The 21,690-nt window shown below is 40.7% G+C and overlaps 2 protein-coding genes across 2 annotated transcripts; both read left to right on the top strand.

Moving 5' to 3' along the window:
- Nucleotides 1–892: 892 nt before the first annotated feature.
- On the top strand, nucleotides 893–1,708 carry LOC104100063 (uncharacterized). The gene has a single exon (XM_009607222.4). The coding sequence runs from the start codon at nucleotides 893–895 to the stop codon at nucleotides 1,706–1,708; it is 816 nt and encodes a 271-aa protein (XP_009605517.1).
- A 2,285-nt stretch (nucleotides 1,709–3,993) lies between these two features.
- Nucleotides 3,994–4,478, top strand: LOC117277697 (uncharacterized). The gene is made up of 2 exons (XM_070193280.1): nucleotides 3,994–4,290; nucleotides 4,395–4,478. The coding sequence occupies exons 1-2, from the start codon at nucleotides 3,994–3,996 to the stop codon at nucleotides 4,476–4,478; spliced, it is 381 nt and encodes a 126-aa protein (XP_070049381.1).
- Nucleotides 4,479–21,690: the final 17,212 nt, after the last annotated feature.

Genomic DNA, 21,690 nt, shown 5'->3' with positions numbered 1-21,690 from the left:
TCTCTTAACAGTATGATCACGATTTCTATAATAAAAACACAAAATTTTTGGATATTTTTTATTCTTATCGGGTAAACCGATAACCGAACCGATAAGGATCAATAACCGATTAACCGATACCCGATAACCGATATCTTATCGGTTCGGCTATCGGTTTAGCATATTTATAAACCGATATACCGAACCGATAACATTCACAATTGAACCGAACCGACCGATGCCCACCCAACCTTCGAGACTTATTTATTTCTAACTAAAAAGAAATGTTTGGTGCAAGATAAAAGTACGTTTGGCATTAATAAAAACGTGTTGTATAAGGGTCCACCTCATTTTACCTTTGGATGGCAGGGAACATTAGAAGAACAAGCCACTCGTACACACTTAATTTTTAATCATACGACCTTCCATTATATGCCTTAAGCACCACATCTAATCTACACTTAACCATTTACTATTATTGAACACGAAGTTCTTGAGCCGACGCGCCATTCGTGTGCCGATTTGAATATTGGCTAACTCTCCCAACGTCAATGAAGCCACATGGTAAGCATCTTAATTGCTATATATCCGGTAGCAATGGCACAATGCTTGGGCAGCCAGGAAGGAGTAGCTGACCTGTAACTGAAGCCCCATATGAAAGCAAAGTCACATTATTTTTTCAATTCCACGACAGTTAAGGCTAAAGAAATGACAGATTAGAGCCTTTGTTAGCCAAATGAATATCAGCTCACCAAATTCAAAGGCATATCCACATGGCCACATTATAATCACATGCTCAGCGTCCCACTTTTGTGCCTGACTACCTATATAAATATCCTTGATTGATCATGTTCATAGCTCATCAGGAAATTTAGTCTCTTCTCACAAAGAAAAAAGTAAGACACAAAGAGCCATGGCTACTCTTTCTTTTTCAAAAGCCAAGCCCTTTCGATCAATCAGTTTGCCTGTCAGATCACACCCTACCACTCAAAGAGTTGAAGAGGCGCTCAATAAGCTCAATGGGTTGGAGACATCAGTTGCACCAACAGCGGAAACAATCTTTAACAGCTTGCTCGGTTTGGAAGAGTTACAAAAGTGCATGGATGATCTTCTTAACTCGCCTCAAACTCTTCAGATACTCTCCCAACACCAACATGGGATATGGTTTGAGGAGTTACTGGAAAAATCAGTAAGGATTCTTGATGTTTGCGGCAATACAAGGGAAATTGTCTCTCAATATAAGGAAAATGTAAGAGCTCTTCAATCCTCACTCAGAAGACGAAAAAGAGATTCCAGTGCAGAAGCTGGAATCGCAAGATTCACCACTTTCAGCAAGAAAATGAAGAAGGACGCCAAAAGATTAGTCTTGGCTCTGAAGCAAGTAGATTGTGAAACTTTCACCTCAGCATTCCTGGAAGCAGATCAGGAGACAATAGCTGTGATTAGAGCACTAAAGGAAGCTAATGCAGTTTGTATTTTGGTTATCCAAAATATCTTGTCCCTCTTGTCTGTGCCACTTTTGAAGCCGAAGCAGCCAAAATGGTCATTGGTTTCAAAATTGATAAACAGCGCAAGAATAGAACACGAAGGCCTAGAAAACAACACGAACTTGGAAACAAGATTGGAGACTGTGGAGGCTCAACTTGACAGCATCGAAAAGGGATTGGAAGGAACATTTAGGAGCCTGATTAGATCAAGAAGCTTGCTCCTGAATGTTTTCTCCTGCTAAATGTTCCTACTCCATTAACTGTATAGTTCACCATAATTCTGTACATGAACAATTTTGTACCTATGCTAGAAATATATTATACACAAATTTATCATTATACTACAAATTTCGTGTATCTTTCTCTCTATTAATGAGCAACTCGTGCACAGCTATGTAAAAATGAAAATTTTCTTTACGCGTCTTAAACTTCATCTGCTGTATCTTTGAAAACAATCAGTGTCAGAAAGATGTAGTAAGTTTCCTATTAGCTGTGGGCCTGAGGTGCAATTTTGGAATCTGTTTCAATCTATTAATGAACATCAGCTCCTGAAAACGAAACATCAATTAAGCAAAGCCACATAATTCATTCAATTATTGCTACCCTTCACAAGAATCATTGGAGGCATCATACTCATCTTTCCACCAATGCCTAGAGTACAAATGACCTTACTTGGGGCTTTACTGTTCATCACAAAATTTATCATATTTCTCCCAACCAAGAAAAACACCAAAAACCATGGTCACTTTTTCAAAATCTAACCACATTCGCTCAAATCAGTTCAGTTTTACCTCCAAAAAGGAGTTCGGTTTTCCCTCTAGATCAAAACTAGTCCTAGTAACTGTAGCACCTTGAAGTTGGCAGAAACCTTCTGCTTATCAAAATGAATCTTAGATGTGCATGAACATTTTAAGTTTAAACAAACAAGATATGTAATATGAATTTCTTGTCACCAAATTGGAACTCTATCCATCTATCTTTGATAGAGAACTGCTACAAAATGCTGAGTGTATTTGTCTCTGTTTTCTTCACAAGCTGCATTTGACTTGTTAAAAATCTGTTAGGCATGAAACTCAATAAAGGCATAATATAAATTTGAAGAATCAACTAGAAAAAAAAGAAGAAAAAGAATCAACTAGAAATATTTGACATTCAATTTGCTTTGGGGAATGAATTCTGCTCCTAGAATTCTTCTTAATAGTCTCTTTTTGAAATGTTTAATGAGTAATAATCTAGGCCAAGAAATGTTAAGAACTGAAAGCTTTATGATATTACAGGTGTGCACTGATATGATTCAGGGACACAATTTGTTCCACTGTTGTTTCCTTAACATTGCATGAAAATACAGTAACACCTGTAATGCTTCCTTATAAAAATAAATAAAGTTGTAATGCAGCTTAACTAGTGAAAGTATCATGCACAAGGTGATGAACTTCTTTCAAGAGCAGATTTCTTTCCAACTTATACCTCCACAGCTGGCTCACAAAACAGAATTCCTTTCTGTGCTATCAGGCATCAATGAAGGAGTTAATTACCTAGAAGCAGCGGCGGACCTATGCTATACAAATAGGGGTCACCAGCACCCGTAAAATTCGGCAAAAACTCCATGTATGCATGTATATATCTTTAGAAAATAGTGATATGTTAGTAGTGGTTACCCTATATGCAAAACATTTTTTGGTTGAATCCAACATTGCACCCACAAGCTTCAAATCCTGGGTCCGCCTCCTGTCCTTATCTTAACACGTTCTAATCGATTAGATAATACAACTCACAGTCTGCTCTTCTTTGGTTCATTTATCCAACTACTTGTGGAAATCACTTTGTTCTCAAAATTATAAGAAGCATTACACCTAACCAAAAGATATGCTTCCAACCCCTTGCCAACCAAATCCAAAAGAAAAACTTCCATATGTGTACAATTACATAAAATAAACTTCAGTCGTGCAATATGAATTTTATATTTGATCTACTAGCCCTTTTTAAAAGTCTTGACACCTTAAAATACTCTCACTACTCTTTAACCATTTATATCTCAATTATCTAAATATTGTGTGTTCTAGTAGTTGACATATTGAAGCTATTATGGAGGAGACAACTTTACCAGGCCACCTGTTTTACAAGACAAAAACTAACTAAACAACTGAACAAATTAAGTAGGCTTCTTGAAGTTGATGCATCTTCAATTAAATAGTAAGAATAAATTAATTGTGTTATAGTATTGGCACCATATATGGAGACAGAAAAAGGCAAATTATTCAAAGACCCACATGATAATGAGATGCCTCATATTTATCCCATAACTAAGAGAACTAATGAAAGTAATCAGCAGAACCTTTAGTTGGCCAAATGTGTAGCAGTTTTACAAGTTCCAAAAAGATCCAGCAGAGCAATCACATGCTGATTTAATTAGGCCATTGCTTATCTGGTCTCCTCCTATGGTGTACTGCCTATAAATACCAACTCTCAAGCTTCAATTCCATCACAACTTTGAGAAATTCCCTCATCAGAAAGAAAACCATAAAAAATGGCCGCTCTATCTTCAAAACCCAATCATGTTCGATCAATCAGTTTGCCTGGGAGATCACACCCTATTACCCAGAGAGTTGAAGAGGAGATAAACAAGCTCAAATCATTATCAGTTGCACCAACAGCAGACACTGTGTACAGTGGTCTATTCGGATTGGAGAAATTATACAAGTGCATAGATGATCTTTTCAACTTGCCACAAACCCTTTGCCAAAGTCTAGATGCTAAATGCATTGAGGATTTATTAGACAAAACCGTGAGGCTTCTTGATGTTTGTGGCACTATAAAGGAACTTGTCTCACAATATAAATAAAATGCAAGACATCTTCAATCATCTCTCAGAAGGAGAAAAGGAGATTCAACTACAGATGACAGCGTTGCCAGATTTACCTCTTTCAGCAAGAAGATCAAGAGGGATGCCAAAAGATTAGCCTTGAATTTGAAGCAAATGGATCAAGAGACTGCAGTATCAGTCTTGTTTGATGCAGATCAAGATACAATAGCTGCGATTAGAGCACTAAGAGAAGCTAATGCAGTGTGCATTTCAACTTTCCAAATGCTATTGTCCTTCCTGTGTGTGCCCCTTTTGAAGCCAAAACAATCAACATGGTCATTGCTTTCAAGATTGGTACAAGAAGATAGAATAGCACCTGAAGTCCAAGAAAAAAACGCGAGCTTAGAAACCAGGCTGGAAACCTTCGGGGCGTACCTTGACAGCATTGAAAAGGCACTGGAAGCTACATTTAGGTGCTTGATTAGATCTAGAAGCTCGCTCCTCAATGTTCTTTCTTGTTAATCTGGCAGTTGTTGTTCCATACTCTGTAAATTGTATATAAACAGTTTTGTAGTTAGAAATATATAAATTTCAAGTGAAAGATTATACATCATTTATTGCCTCTATCTCTATCTCTCTCTGATCAAAATTTAAAAGGTTATGCCTGTGAGTTTCAGCGCAAAGAAAGCACTTAGCAGTATTTCTCCATACCTGATATCAGGTTTAGGTTTGTGTCTCAAATATCTCGATATCCATTGAAATGGTCCTCTTTAGACTAGATGGGGAAACAGATAAAACGCATAGCATATTCATTACATACTTTCTCTGCATAATTGGCTTCAAAGATCAAACTAATGAAGGGCAATAATCTGGACGAAAAGTTACTTCCTTATGCTCCTTATCCACCATATTTTTAGTGTCACTGATAAATAAGAAATATAGCTTATGATCTGCTTATCTTACTTCATAGTCCAACTAGATATGGAGACGACTGTAACTATGACAATCTTGATTTCATCAGTCTTCCTTCTGAGATAATTGGAAGCAGTAGATCTAATCAGAAGGCTTATCCTATGTCCTTTTTCTTCTAGATCCTTAGCCAAATTCAACAATGAAAACAAAATGAAGATCTAGCACAAGGATCTGGCACCAGATCAGCGGGCAAAGCAGCCAACCTACCATTCTTTCGAACATATAAATGGAGCAATTAACAATGCCACTTTGTTCGACTCAATATCAGTTTAGTATGAACGAATAAAGTGGCATTGCTCAGCAAGCTTAATTGCATTGCTCCCGAAAGATCCTCTAGCAGTCCCTGAAAACAACAATATGTACGCTCCCCAAAAATAGATTTGAAGTGTGGATAGAACTCTTTTGAGGCTCAGCTGACAACTTCGAATATAGTTTGGAAGGAACATAGGTGCCTGATTACATTGCAGAGTTCTCTCCTAAAGATCTTCTCATGCTAATCGGGAAACTTCTATTGCACTGATCTGAAGTTGGCTAGACATTTTTCACATATATAATGTCATGGGCACGGCGTCCCTGAGTAGCTTCTAAATGTGTAGTGCTATGGACAGGCCCACTAGACTTGCTTAGCCAACTAAGTGTGCCCCTGACTTTGTCAGAGATCTTCAATCCTCTATCAGAAGGAGAAAACAAGATCACTTAAGTACAGAAACCAGCTTTACCAGATCACCTCCTTCAGCAAGAAGATTGAGGGGCCAAAAGTTATTCCTGGTCTTAACTCTTAAAAATGGATGAATATATTGAGGAATCAGAATTCCAAGATTCAGATATTGACACTACATATATGATTAGAGTACTAAGGGAAGCCAACTTAGTATGCATTTCAATTTTGCAAATGCTCTTGCTATTTCTTATCTGTCCAAGTTTTAAAGTCAAACTCGTCTAAATGGCACTGGTTTTGAGATTGGTGCATAAGGGAAGAAAAGAATGTGAAAGTCGAGCAGATAGCACTAACTTTGAAACTAGGCTGGAATCCTTCGATGGTCACCTTGAGAGTTTTAATGATGGATTAGAAGGAGCATTTAGGTGCCTGATTGGATTGAGGAGCTCTCTCCTGAATATATTCTCTCCTTGTGGCTCAATATGCATTCTCATGCATCCCTTCCCATGCGTACTTAAAAATAAGATATCTCGGAAAGAATGTGAAACTCATGGATTGTACCTTATAAAAGTTTGCTAGTAAAAAATGTATAGGAAAACAACTATGCAGTCAATAATTTAGTGAACATTAAACAAGCACAGCATAACCAGCCATACACGGATGCACAAAATTAAATATTTTTATTTCCAATACACTCATGTATCAATTATTGATTTAATTAAAAATTGCCCTTTGAGTGAAGCATCCTGAAGAAGCCACCTACCACTGGACTAATTAAAAGAATGAACATCATAGCCATATCTTGGGCATCTTTAACCAAGTCAAGAAGAAGGAGTTCTTAGCTGTAATCTTCCGGATGGAACCAAGGAAAATAGCAGGATATGAATGTACCGACATATATTAATTAGTTTTGCCCACCATTTATTGGAAGCATTACATCTAGTCCAGGAGCTTATACAGATATGCTTCCAACCCCTTGCCAACCAAATCCAAAAGAAAAAATCCCATACATGTACAACTCCATAAGATAAACTTCAGTCGTGCATTTTGAATTTTATAGTTGATCTAATAGCCCCTCTGAGATCTTGACACCTTAAAATATTCCCATTATTCTGTCATTATTTACATTTCAAAATATTATGCATTCTAGTAGTTGATGGATTTAAGCCTTTATGGAGGAGACAGCCTTACCTGGCCACCTATAACATGACAGAGACTAACTAAACAACTGAACAAATAAAGTAGGCTTCTTGAAGTTGATGCATCTTCAATCAAATAATATCAATAGAAAAGTTTTTTGTCACAGTATTGGCACCATTTCTGGTGACAGAAAGGCAAATCATGCAAACACTTACATGATAATTATATGCCTCGTGTTCATCTTATAACTACAAGGATTAATGAAAGTAATCAGTACAACCTTTTGTTGGCCAAATGTGTAGCAGGTTTACAAGTTCCAAAAAGATCCAGCTGTGCAATCACATGCTGATTTAATTAGGCCATTGCTCATCTTGTTTCCTCCCATGGTTGTTTTCCTATAAATACCAACTCTCAAAATTAAATTCCATCAAAACTTTGCGAAATCCCCTAATCTGAAAGAAAACCATAAGAAATGGCTTCACTTTCTTCAAAATCCAATCACGTTCGATCAATCAGTTTGCGTGGGAGATCACACCCTACCATCCAGAGAGTTGAAGAGGAGCTAAACAAGCTCAAATCATTGGAAGTATCTGTTGCACCAACAACAGTGAGCAATGGTCTAAAAGGTTTGGAGAAATTGTACAAGTGCATAGATGATCTTCTCAACTTGCCTCAAACCCTTCATGCCCTCTCCCAAAGTCTACATGCAAAATGGGTTGAAGATCTATTGGATAAATCAATGAGGCTTCTTGATCTGTGTGGCACTGCAAGGGAACTTGTATCACAATGCAAAGAAAATGTAAGAGATCTCCAATCCTCCCTCAGGAGGAGAAAAGGAGATTCAACCAGAGATGACAACGTTACCAGATTTAACTCTTTCAGCAAGAAGATCAAGAGGAATGCCAAAAGATTAGTATTGACCTTGAAACAAATGGATCAAGACACTACAGTATCTAATTTGCTAGATGCAGATCAAGATACAATAGCTGTGATCAGAGCACTAAAAGAAGCTAATGCAGAATGCATTTCAACTTTCCAAATGCTCTTGTCCTTCTTGTGTGTACCACTTTTGAAGCCCAAGGAATCTAAATGGTCACTGCTTTCTAGATTGGTAAACAAAGAAAGAATAGCATCACTTGTCATAGAAGAAAACATGAGCTTAGAAACCAGGCTCGAAAGCTTTGAGACTTATCTTGTCAGCTTCGAAGATGGATTGGAAGCAACATTTAGATGCCTGATTAGATCTAGAAGCTCGCTACTCAATGTTTTCTTTTGCTAATCTGGCAGTTGTTATTCTATACACTGTAAATTATATATACACAGTTTTGTAGTTATGTTAGAAATATACAATCTTCAAGCGATTGATTATACATCAATGTCATGTCTCTTTCTCTCTATATGTATTGTATATGGAGCGTATATGAATACTGCCATAAACTGTGCAGTAGGACTATAATTCAAATACGTGAATGGAGTCCAAATTTAACAGGTTATGCCTATGACTTTCAGCTTTGTCTAAATCTTATGTCAGGTTAAGTTTTATCCTGAAAATAGCTCAAAATATCATTGAAATGATTCAGATAAAATTAATAGCAGATCCTTTACATACTTCCATTGCATAATTATTGAAATGATCAAACCAACGAGCGAAAGAGAAAATTCTATGACTCCTAAACCAATATTAAAGGGTAAGAAGCCACTTATCTACATTTGGAAAAAAGTACTTCTTCCTTATTCTTATTATCCATCATTCTTACACAACTATAATTTATTAGATAATACTGTGAATGATATCTTTTTCTATTTGGTTCATAATCAACTAGCTATGGGGCCACCACAGGTTTTCTGAATTTGTTCTTACTATTATTGGAAGTATTAGACCTAAATCCTAATCAAGAAGGTTTCTTAAAACTGTAGACAAAATTCTTTTTGGACAGAGCAGGTTCGTGAAGGTAAACGGTAAGCAAAAGTTTTTAATTCTTGTTTGTGAATGTAAGTAGAAGCGGATGATTTAATAAAAATCTTTAAGTTTCCACATATGAGATACATTATAATAGTTCTACATGTGAGATAACACTCAATTTTTGATGTATTACATTTTCTTAGTGCCAACAGTAGACTGCATTTTGAGAGTTGACTTCAAACATTAAAAAGAACTTGAAATGCATAACTTGATAGCTAGTCGTATTATGTTTATCCGCTAACTTGATCACGCTATTTCATTTTTTGGACTGGATCATCACATTTACCTATCTATACTGCAGTATAAACTATTTACCCTCAAGAGAGGTTATCACTTTATTACATTAGCATATACACTTTTACTGTTTATATACAAAATAATGTATTAGAATCTTACCCATTTTATCTCCTTCTTCTTCTTTCTCCAAATTCAAACCTCTTCAAATTCATTGACGATCCATAAAATTCTTTCACCATCAACTCTGCACCAGTCAGTTTCACTCAGCATCTAATTTCTCTAAAAACACATAGCAATAACAAAAAATGAAAAACAAAAAAGTTTGAAGGAAAAGAATGAATGAACAGACCTGCGAAAGAAATAGACCTCTTATCGGATTGAGAGGACTCATGGTAAACCCACCGATGTAATAGAGACGAATTTGTTGGGTTAGTTATTTTGAAACAGTAGAAAAATGGCAACTATAAAAAAATTTGAAGCTTTGAATTCAAAAATCAAATTTTGTGAAATTATTATTTGTTTGGATTGAGTAACGCTTAGAGTTTATATCTCAATTTTAAGAGAATTTGGTGAAGATTCAGGTTATTTTTTGTTGGAATTTCAGATTGAAACTCGGAAAAAAGACATAAATAAACTGTATATATTCTGTATGCGGAGTGTACAAATAATATACAAAATATATACAACTAACATAATTGTATACAAAATAAACTGTATGTAAATTATAGATTTTTGACCGGATTGTGCACAAAAAAATATATACAAGTTGTATGTAAATTATAGCTTTGGTCGAATTTTGTACAACAAAAATTGTATTCAAGTTATATATAAAATCTTTACAAATTCAAATTCTAGCTATTAGGGTGGTGAGGTGGCATGCCACATGGCATTCACCTCACTCAAATGTGAGGCAACATAGTACAATGGACATGTGTCAGAGTAAGAGGCATATATGATAAGTCTCTTAAAAATAAGTATATTTTTATTTCAATTGTATAATGGAATTAAATATAAATGTAATGACCCGTCTGGTCGTTTTAAGAGTTGTAGCCCCATTTCCCCATTTGCTGCTCATTTTGTACTTTATAGTTGTTATGTGACTTGTCGGGGTAGTCGGTTCGGGTCCGGAAGGATTTCAGAATGAAATAAGTCACTTAGTCTCAAAGTTGGGAACTTAACTTGAAATGGTTGACCGGATGTTGATTTATGTGTGAACGACTCTGGAATGGAGTTTTGATGGTTCTGTTAGCTCCGTTGGGTGATTTTGGACTTAGGAGCGTGTCCGTATTGTGAATTGCAGGTCCGTAGTGGTATTAGGCTTGAAATGGCGAAAGTTGAATTTTTAAAAATTTTGACTGGGAGTGGACTTTTTTATATCGAGGTCGAATTCCGATTTCGGAAGTCGGAGTAGATCCGTTATGTCATTTGTGACTTGTGCGCAAATTTTGGGGTCAATCGGACGTGATTTGATAGGTTTCGGCATCGTTTGTAGAAGTTGGATTTCCTTAGTTTCATTAGGCTTGAATTGGGATACGATTCGTGTTTTTGAAGTTGTTTGATGTGATTTGAGGGCTCGACTAAGTTCGTATGAGGTTTTAGGACTTGTTGGTATGATTGGTTGAGATCTCGAGGGCCTCGGGTTGATTCCTGACGGTTAACGGATCAAAAGTTGAAGTTGAGAGATGGCTGAAGCAAGGATTCTGCTGGTGTAATCGCACATGCGGAGCTTTGATCGTAGGTGCGAGCTGAGGATGCGCAGATGCAACCAAGATTGGGGAGAACTGTGGTCGCAGGTGCGACGTGAAGGGCGCAGAAGCGGTTAGTGCGCAGGTGCGATGATATTTCCGCACATGTCATTGCGCAGATGCGGGGGATAGGACCACAGAAGGGGAGGCCCAGCTCCAGTGGTTCACCACAGAAGCAGGTGGATTGTCGCTTCTGCGACGCCGCTGATGCGGTTATGTGTCTGCAAAAGCGGAAAGCCTGGGCAGATTATTTAAAATAAGGGTTCACGATTTTGGCTTCATTTCAAACATTTCAAGCACGGGTTTGGGCGATTCTTGAGAGGACTTTCGAGGGGTTTCTTGAGGTAAGTCCCTTGTGCTCATTTTTGATCAATAATCTTGTTTCCCCATTGATTTTTCTACCTAGTTTGTGTGTATTTAAGGTGGAACTTGGGAGTTTGAGGCTAGGAATTTGGAGAGTTTGATTTGGGAATTTGGGTGATGATTTAGTGTCGAATTTTGATAAATTTGGTGTGGTTAGGCTCGTGGTTGAATGAGCTTTTGGGTTTCGTGACTTTTAACGGATTTCGAGACGTGGGCCCGGGACCCGACTTTTGAGTCGATTTTTGACTTTTGATTAATAACTCAGCATTTTCTTATAGAGTTGATTCCTTTAGACCATATTGATTATATTGAATTATTTATGGCTAGATTCGAGGTATTCGGAGGCCGTTTCACGAGGCAAGGGTGTGTTGGAGTAGAGATTTGCTTGGATTGAGGTAAGTAACACTTCTAAACTTAAGGGTTCAAAACCCCGAGTTATGTGTTATGTAATTGATGTTGAGGTGACACACATGTCAAGTGATAGGTGTGTGGGTGTGCACCATACGAACTGTGACCCGATCGATTTCATGAAACTGTACAGTGGATTTATCTTGTTGATATCCGTATTTTCATCATGTAATAAAGTAATTGAGTTGTCAATCATGCTAGAAATCATGTTTAGGCTATTACTAGTATTTTTGGGGACCCATAGTGGTCGTTTCCTTGTTGTTGACTTAATGATTACATTAAAATTTCGTTCTCAGTCATGTTTATTCTTTGCAAATCATATTTCAGTCTCCGTTGCTATTTATTGATGTATCATATCATCATTTTGGGCTAGTTTCACCACATTGTGAGCCCGAGAGAGAGAGACTGGAGAAATTGATGACTGAGTGAGGCCGAGGTCCTGATTGAGAGTGACAGTTATGGGATCGGGCTGCACGCCGCAGCATATTTGTTGATTTATGTCTGGATCTGGCTTATTATAGCGCTTGGGCTGAAGGAGCCCCTCCGAAGTCTATACACACCCCAGTGAGCGTAGTTGATTATATTGAGGGATGGATCTTCCCTGGACATGGATCTTGTCCGAATTATTTATATTTGGGGATGGATCTTTCCCTTGCCTGGATTAATCTTATATAATACTGAGTGACTGGCTGTCAGTCGTGGTATATATATATATATATATATATATATATATATATATATATATATATATATATGGGATGGATCTTCCCTGGGCGGGATTGGCCATATACAATACTGACCGATTGAGTATTCTGGGAGTGTGAGTACACAAGACTTTCAGTGTGGTGCATCGCGTACAACATGTGCATTGGCATGTAGATGTAGAGACGTTATACTCCTCATATCATTCAGAATTTGATCTATTTTACTTGAATTGCTTTTAACTGTTGAACTTGGAAGCATGTCTATATTCCTGTACTGTTATTTCTATATTGAACTGTACTTGCTAAGTTCGTCACTACCTTTCAGTCCAAAGGTTAGATTTATTACTTATTGAGTTGGTTGTACTCATGCTACACTCTGCACCTTGTGTGCAGATCCAGGTGCTTCCCGTTATGGCGGTTGCTGAGTTGTGGAGTTAGGATTCTCGAAGACTATCGAGGTAGCTGCTTGTCGTTTCGTAGACCTTGTCTCTCCTTCCCTATCTTCCCGCTTATTGTATTTGGTTTCAGACTATCGTAGACAGTATTGTTTTTCCAGACTTGTGATGTATAGATGCTCATGTACTCTGTGACACCTCGATAGTTGGGATCGTCCGCGTTGTGTTTTGGGTTTCTATCCCGTTTATGAGAAATTTTATTGTTTAAAATGCTTTAATTCATTTTCTGTTAAAAGTGTTGGAAATATTTTGAAATGTCGGCTTGCTTAATACAACGATAGGCACCATCACGATAGGTTAGGATTTTGGGTCGTGACAAGTTGGTATCAGATCCTAGGTTACATAGGTCTCACGAGTCATGAGCCAGTTTAGTAGAGTTTTGCGGATCGGTACGGAGACGTTTGTACTTATCTTCGAGAGGCTGCCAAACCTTTAGTAAAACTTCACTTTCTTGTATTCTTGTCGTGCGGATTTGTTGATTCCGGTAACTAAACTTCTGTATTCTATTCTCTCACAGATGGGGAGGACACGTGCTACCGGGCAAGGCGGATAGCCACCAGTACCACCAGCTAGGGCCATGAGAGACCGAGTTTGCGGTAGGGGCAGAGGTGTAGCTCGTACATCATCTAGAGCAACACCTGCAGATCCACCAGTTCCTCCAGCTTAGGAGTAGATTCCAGATGTGGCTGAGCCAGTAGGGCCAGCTCAGGCACCAGCTGTGCCCATTGTGATTCCAGGCCTTCAGGACGCTTTGGCCCAGATATTGACTGTTTGCACTGGCCTTGCTCAGGTGGTTTTGGCTCAGGCCGCACCAGCCATTTCCCAGGTCGGGGAAGGTACTCATATCCCCGCTGCCCGTACTCTAGAGCAGGTGATAGAGGGACTTCAGACACCGGGGGTATTACCAGCCCAACCGGTTGTAGCTGTTCAGGCCCAGTGGTCCCCGTTATGGCTGATGATGAGCAGAGGAGACTTGAGAGGTTCGGGAGACTTCAGCCTCCATCATTTAGCGGTGCTGAGTCAGAGGATGCCTAGGGTTTCTTGGATAAGTGCCAGCGGATTCTTCGCACTGCGGGTATTCTGAAGACTAGTGGGGTCTTGTTCACTACTTGTTAGTTTACTAGGGTTGACTTCAGATGGTGGGAGGCTTACGAGAGGCGCATGCCGGTCGGTGCAGCACCACTTACATGGAAGGAGTTTTTCGTCCTCTTTTTGGAGAAGTTTGTGCCGTAGTCTTGTAGGGAGGAGTTCCGCAGACAGTTTGAGCAGTTACGACAGGAGGGCATGTCTGTGATGCAGTATGAGATGAGGTTTTTTGAGTTGGCTCGTCATACAGTTTAGCTGGTTCCCATGGATAGGGAGAGGATTTGGAGTTTCATTGATGGCCTCACATATCAGCTGCAGTTGCTTATGACTCGGGAGAGGGTGTCTGGTGCTACTTTGAACGAGGTGGTGGACATTGCTCGGTAGATAGAGATGGTCCGTAGCCAGGAGCATGGTGAGAGGGAGGCCAAGAGGCCTCGTGGATCGGGTGGTTTCAGCGGTGTCCCTTTTGGGGGTCAATTCTACCACGACAGGGGTTGTCCTTATAGGCATGCTCAGACGACTCGTCCAGCTCACCGTGGTGCATCATCCAGCCATGGTTCATATAATGCTCATCAGGGTCAGTTATCTCTCAGTGCCCTTCCACCTCAGAGTTCGTCCCATGCTTATTCAGTTCAGGGTTCATCTGCACTGGGTGCTTCTATCGGATATTCTTATTCTCGGGGTCCGCCTCAGTACTTGCCACCATATTCAGAGAGGGGTTGTTTTGAGTGTGGAGATTTGGGTCACATATAGAGATATTGTCCCCGCCTTTTGGGAGGTTCAGCTTAGCAGAGGAGTCAGACCAAGACTTTAGCACCAATTGCTTCACCACCCGCCCATCCATCTCGGGGTGAGGCTCAGTCAGCTAGGGGTCGCCCAAGAGAGGGAGGCCGATCAGGTGGCGGCCAGTCCCGATTCTATGATATTCCTGCCAGACTAGATGATGTTGCTTCAGATGCAGTGATCACATGTATTGTCTCAGTATGCCACGGGGATGCCTCTGTATTATTTGACCCTGGTTCCACTTATTCATATGTATCATATTTTTCTTATTATCTGGATATGCCCCGTAAGTCCTTAGTTTCATCTGTTCATGTATCTACGCCATTGAGCGACACCATTATTGTGGACCGTGTATATCGGTCGTGTGTAGTGACTATTGGGGGATTGGAGACTAGAGTTGATCTCTTATTGCTTAGTATGGTTGATTTCAATGTGATCTTGGGTATGGATTGGTTTTCTCCATGTCATGTTGTTCTGGATTGCCACGCTAAGACCGTGACGTTGGTGATGCCGGGGTTGCCAAGGGTCGAGTGGAGGGGTTCTCTAGACTATGTTCCCAGCAGAGTGATTTCATATTTGAAGGCCCACGGATGGTTGGGAAGTGTTGTTTATCTTATTTGGCCTTTGTGAGGGATGTTGGTGGTGATACTCCTACTATTGATTCTGTTCCGGTAGTGCGAGATTTTCCAGAAGTGTTTCCTGCAGACCTCCCAGGCATGCCACCCGATAGGGATATTGAATTTGGTATTGACTTAGTGCCGGACACTCAACCCATTTCTATTCCTCCGTATCATATGGTACCAGCTTAGTTGAAGGAATTGAAGGAGCATCTTCAGGAACTTCTTGATAAGGGGTTTATTAGGCCTAGTGTGTCACCGTGGGGGTGCACCGGTTCTGTTTGTGAAGAAGAAGGATGGTGCTATGCGAATGTACATCGATTATAGGCAGTTAAACAATGTTACAATCAAGAACAAGTATCCTTTGCCGCGCATTGATGATCTATTTGACCAGCTTCAGGGAGCAAGGGTATTCTCCAAGATTGACTTGAGGTCTGGGTATAACCAGTTGAAGATTCGGGACTCGAATATTCTAAAGACGGATTCAGGACCCGTTATGGTCATTATGAGTTCCTTGTGATGTCTTTTGGGCTGACCAATTCCCCAGCAGCATTCATGCATATGATGAACAGTGTATTTCAGCCTTATCTTGACTCGTTTGTCATAGTGTTCATTGATGACATCCTGGTGTACTCTCGTAGCCAGGAGGAGCATGCACAACATTTGAGGATTGTGTTGCAGCGGTTGAGGGATAAGAAGCTTTATGCTAAGTTCTCCAAATGTGAGTTTTGGCTTAGTTCAGTGGCATTCTTGGGGCACGTGGTGTCCAGTGAGGGGATTCAGGTGGATCCAAAGAAGATAGAGGCGGTTCAGAGTTGGCCCAGACCGTCCTCAGCTATGGAGATTCGGAGCTTTCTCGGCTTGGCTGGTTACTATCGTCACTTCGTGGATGGTTTCTCGTCTATTGCATCGCCTTTGACCAAATTAACCCAAAAGGGTGCTATTTTCAGGTGGTTGGATGAGTGTGAGGAGAGCTTTCAGAAGCTCAAGACTGCCTTGACCACAACTCAAGTTCTAGTTTTACCTTCAGCTTCAGGCTCTTATACAATGTACTGTGACACTTTTCGGATCGGTATTGGGTGTGTCTTGATGCAGGGAGGTAGAGTGATTGCTTATGCGTCGCGTCAGTTGAAGCCCCATGAGAAGAACTACCCTATTCATGATTTGGAGTTGGCTGCCATCGTTCATGCATTGAAGATTTGGAGGAATTATCTCTAGGGTGTATCCTGTGAGGTGTTTACTGATCATCTGAGTTTCCAGTTGTTTAAATAATAGGATCTAAATGTGAGGCAGCGGAGATGGTTGGAGCTGTTAAAGGACTATGATATCACTATTATGTATCATCCCGGGAAGGCCAATGTGGTGGCCGATGCCTTGACTAGAAAGGCAGTGAGATGGGTAGCCTTGCATTAATTCCTGTTGGTGAGAGACCTCTTGCAGTTGATGTTCAGGCTTTGGCCAACCAGTTCGTGAGATTAGATATTTCGGAGCCCAGTCGGGTTCTAGCTTGTGTGGTTTCTCGGTCTTTCTTATATGATCGCATCAAAGAGCGCCAATATAATGATCCTTATTTGCATGTCCTTAAGGACACAGTTCAACACAATGATGCTAGAGATGTTACTATTGGGGATGATGGGCTATTGAGGATGCATGGTCGGATTTGTGTGCCTAATGTAGATGGGCTACGTGAGTTGATTCTTGGGGAGGCCCACAGTTGGCGGTATTCCATTCATCTAGGTGCCGCGAAGATGTACCGGGACTTGAGGCAACACTATTGGTGGAGAAGAATGAAGAATGATATAGTGGAGTTTGTAGCTCGGTGCCTTAACTGTCAGCAGGTGAAGTATGAGCATCAGAGACCGGGTGGATTGCTTCAGAGGCTAGAGATTCCAAAGTAGAAATAGGAGCGGATCACCACAGATTTTGTAGTTGGGCTCCCATGGACTTCGAGGAAGTTCGATTCTATTTGGGTGATTGTGGATCGCCTGACCAAGTCCGCGCACTTCATTCCATTTAGGACTACTTATTGTTCGGAGGGGTTGGCTGAGATTTAGATCCAGGAGATTGTTCGCCTTCACGGTGTGTGAGTGTCCATCATTTCAGATCGAGGCACGCGGTTTATATAACAGTTTTGGAGAGCTGTGTAGCGAGAGTTGGGCACCCAGATGGAGTTGAGTACAGCATTTCACCCTCAGATGGATGGACAGTCCGAGCACACTATTCATATATTGGAGGACATGCTACGCATTTGTGTCTTTGATTTCGGGGGATCATGGGATCAGTTTCTACCGCTCACAGAGTTTGCCTACAATAATAACTACCAGTCGAGCATTCAGATGGCTCCGTATGAGGCTTTGTATGGGAGACGATGTAGATCTCCGGTGGGTTGGTTTGAGCCGGGTGAGGCTAGGCTATTAGGTACTGACTTGGTTCACGATGCTTTGGACAAGGTTAAATTGATTCAGGATCGGCTTCGCACGGTGAAATCTAGACAGAAGAGATATGCTTTCTAAGAGTTATGCTGACAGGAACGTCCGTGATGTTGCTTACATGGTTGGGGAGAAGGTCCTGCTCAAGGTTTCACCCATGAAGGGTGTTATGAGGTTCAGGAAGAAGGGAAAGTTGAGCACTCGGTATATTGGGCCGTTTGAGGTACTTCAGAGGATTGGGGAGATTGCTTACAAGCTGGCCTTGCCACCTAGTTTGTCGAGTGTGCATCCAGTGTTTCATGTTTCTATGCTCCGAAAGTATGTCGGTGATCCATCTCATGTTTTGAATTTCATCACGGTCCAGTTGGATGGTGATTTGACTTATGATGTGGAGCCGGTGGCCATTTTGGATCGGTAGGTTCGAAAGTTGAGGTCAAAGGACATAGCTTCAGTGAATGTGCAGTGGAGAGGTCAGCTAGTGGAGGAGGCTACTTGAGAGACCGAGCGGGAGATGCGGACTAGATATCCACACCTATTAGAGACTCCAGGTATGTTTCTAGACCCGTTCGAAGACGAATGTTTGTTTAAGAGGGGGAGGATGTAACGACTCGGCTGGTCATTGTGAGAGTTGTAGCCCCATTTCCCCATTTACTACTCATTTTGTACTTTATTGTTGTTATGTGACTTGCCGGGATAGTCAGTTCGGGCCTGGAGGGATTTCAGAATGAAATGAGTCACTTAGTCTCAAAGTTGGCAACTTAAGTTGAAATGGTTGACCGAATATTGATTTATGTGTGAACGACTCTAGAATGGAGTTTTGATGGTTACGTTAGCTCCGTTGGGTGATTTTGGACTTAGGATCGTGTCCGGATTGTGAATTGGAGGTCCGTAGTGGTATTAGGCTTGAAATGACAAACGTTAGATTTTTGAAAAGTTTGACCAGGTATGGCCTTTTTGATATCGGGGTCGAATTCCGATTTCGGAAGTTGGAGTAGGTCCATAATGTCATTTGTGACTTATGTGCAAAATTTGGGGTCAATCGGACGTGATTTGATAGGTTTCGGAGTCGTTTGTAGAAGTTGGATTTCCTTAGTTTCATTAGGCTTGAATTGGGATATGATTCGTGTTTTTGAAGTTGTTTGATGTGATTTGAGGGCTCAACTAAGTTCGTATGGGGTTTTAGGACTTGTTGGAATGATTGGTTGAGGTCCCGGGGGCCTCGGGTTGATTCCGGATGGTTAACTGATCAAACGTTGTAGTTGAGAGATGGCTGAAGAAGGGATTCTGCTTGTGTAATCACACATGTGGAGCTTTGATCGCAGGTGCGAGCTGAGAATGCGCAGATGCGAGCTGAGGATGCGCAGATGCGGCCAAGATTGGGGAGGACCGTGGTCGCAGGTGCAAGGAGTTTTCCGCACCTGCGTGTCCGTATGTGCGGCGTGAAGGGCGCATAAGCGATTAATGCGCATGTGCAATGGTGTTTTCGCATCTGCGATTGCGCAGATGCGGGGAATAAGACCTTAGAAGCGGAGGCCCAGCTCCAGCGGTTCACCGCAGAAGTAGGTGGATTGTCGCTTCTGCGACGCCGCATATGCGGTTATGTGTCCGCAGAAGCGGAAAGCCTGGGTAGATTATTTAAAATAAGGGTTCGCAATTTTGGCTTCATTTCAAACATTTCAAGCACGGGTTTGGGAGATTCTTTAGAGGAGTTTCGAGGGGTTTCTTGAGGTAAGTCCCTTGTGCTCATTTTTTATCAATAATCTTGTTTCCCCATTTATTTTCCCACCTAGTTTGTGTGTATTTAAGGTGAAATTTGGGAGTTTAAAGCTAGGGATTTAGAGAGTTTAATTTGGGGATTTGGGTGACGATTTACTGTCGGATTTTGATAAATTTGGTACGGTTGGGATCGTGGTTGAATGGGCTTTTGGGTTTCGTGACTTTTAATGGATTTCGAGACGTGGGCCAAGGGGGCCAGCTTTTGAGTCGATTTTTGACTTTTGATTAATAACTTAGCATTTTCTTATAGAGTTGATTCCTTTAGCCCGTATTGATTATATCGACTTGTTTATGGCTAGATTCGAGGCATTCAGAGGCCGTTTCACGAGGCAATAGTGTGTTGGAGTAGGGATTTGCTCGGATTGAGGTAAGTAACAATTCTAAATTTGGCCCTAAGGGTTCGAAACTATAATGAACTTCACAGAAGGATGCTATACACAAGGTTAGCAACACTATACAATGTTCAAAATTATCTACTATTAGCATCATTAATAATAAAATAATTTTTCATAGGCTTAAATCTGAAAGTAGGGATGACATCTTGGTCGAGTCTCAATAATGACTTCACTGCTTTCGGTAAGGAACTAGAATCATCCATTAAAACCTGACCATTTATTGATTCTCCCATATTTTCCAATTCATCAGCCACTATATTTCCCTCTCTATAAGTGTGAACAAAAGTAAAATTACCTTTTTTGAGAGTTGAATAATCCGATCAATGATATATCGGATATGCCAATGTGCTATCATTTTGTTGTTAATCATGTCATGATATCGAGGCCGGATTTCGATTCCAGAAGTTAGAGTAGGTCCGTAATGTCAATTGTGATTTGTGTGCAATATTTGAGGTTAATCGGACTTGATTTGATAGGTTTTAACATCGAATGTTGAAGTTAGAAGTTCTAAAGTTCATTAGGCTTGAATCGATGTGCAATTTATGTTTTAGCATTATTTTATGTGATTTGAAGGATCGACTAAGTTCGTATGATATTTTAAGACTTGTTGGTATATTCAGACAGGGTCCCGGGCCCCCCCGGGTGTGATTCGGATTGAATCCGGAATAATATTGGACTTGTGGGAATGCTGAAGCATTGTTGTGTCTGGTGCAATCACACCTGCGAACTTTGGGCCGCAGGTGCGGCACCACAGAAGCGGTTTATGGCCCGCCCAGTTGGGACCGCAGATGCAGTCAGAGTTCCGCAGTAGCGGACTCGCACATGCGATTGGGGAAACGCAGAAACGGAAAGGCCATGAAGGCCTGGTGATCACAGAAGCGAACTTAGTCCGCAAGAGCGCGTGCGCAGAAGCGCTCCTATGTCGCAGGTGCAGAAGCGCATATGCGCATTTTGGTCAGCAAAATCGAAAGTTGCTGGGCTAAGTGAGAACCGCACCTGCGATGGGAATTTCGCAGGTGCGGAGCCGCAAATGCGGCTGTGGGTTCGTATGTGCGAATTCACTGGGCAAAAAAAGGCCTAAGTTCGAGGGTTTGATTTCATTCTCCATTTTTGGACCTACAGAGCTCGGATTGAGGCGAAATTTGAGGGATTTTCAGAGGAAACATTTGTGTAAGAAATCTTGACATGTTTTTGATTAATTTTCACTAATCTATCATTAATTTCCTCATTTAATTAAGGATTTAGGTTGAGAAATTAGAAAAAAGGTGGAAAAATCCTTAGGCCAAATTTTGAGGTTTCGATAGAGATTTGGTATCGGATTTTAGATTTTGGTCGGGTTCCGAGACGTGGGCCCGGATCGACGTTTTGGAGTGATTTTTCAATTCTTTGCTAAAGTTCATAGATTTATTATTTAAATTAGTTTCTTATAGTTATATTTATAGTGTGTAATTGTTTTGGCTAGATTTGAGCCGCTCGGAGTTCGAAAATTGGGGCAAAGGTCTTCTTATTGATTGATTGAGCGGGATTTGAGGTAAGTGACTTGTCTAACCTTGTGTGGGGGAAATTCCCCTTATGATTTGGTACTGTTATGGTAAATTGCAATACGTGAAGGCCATGCACGCGAGGTGATGAGTGCGTACACGGGCTAAATGTTGAAAATCCATTTTTTGCTAAATAGTTCCTTTATTTC

This window comes from Nicotiana tomentosiformis, chromosome 2, assembly GCF_000390325.3.
Source record: "Nicotiana tomentosiformis chromosome 2, ASM39032v3, whole genome shotgun sequence".
NCBI lineage: Eukaryota > Viridiplantae > Streptophyta > Magnoliopsida > Solanales > Solanaceae > Nicotiana > Nicotiana tomentosiformis.
Note: the sequence above shows the minus strand (reverse complement) of the source record. Positions and strands in the feature narration are given on the sequence as shown.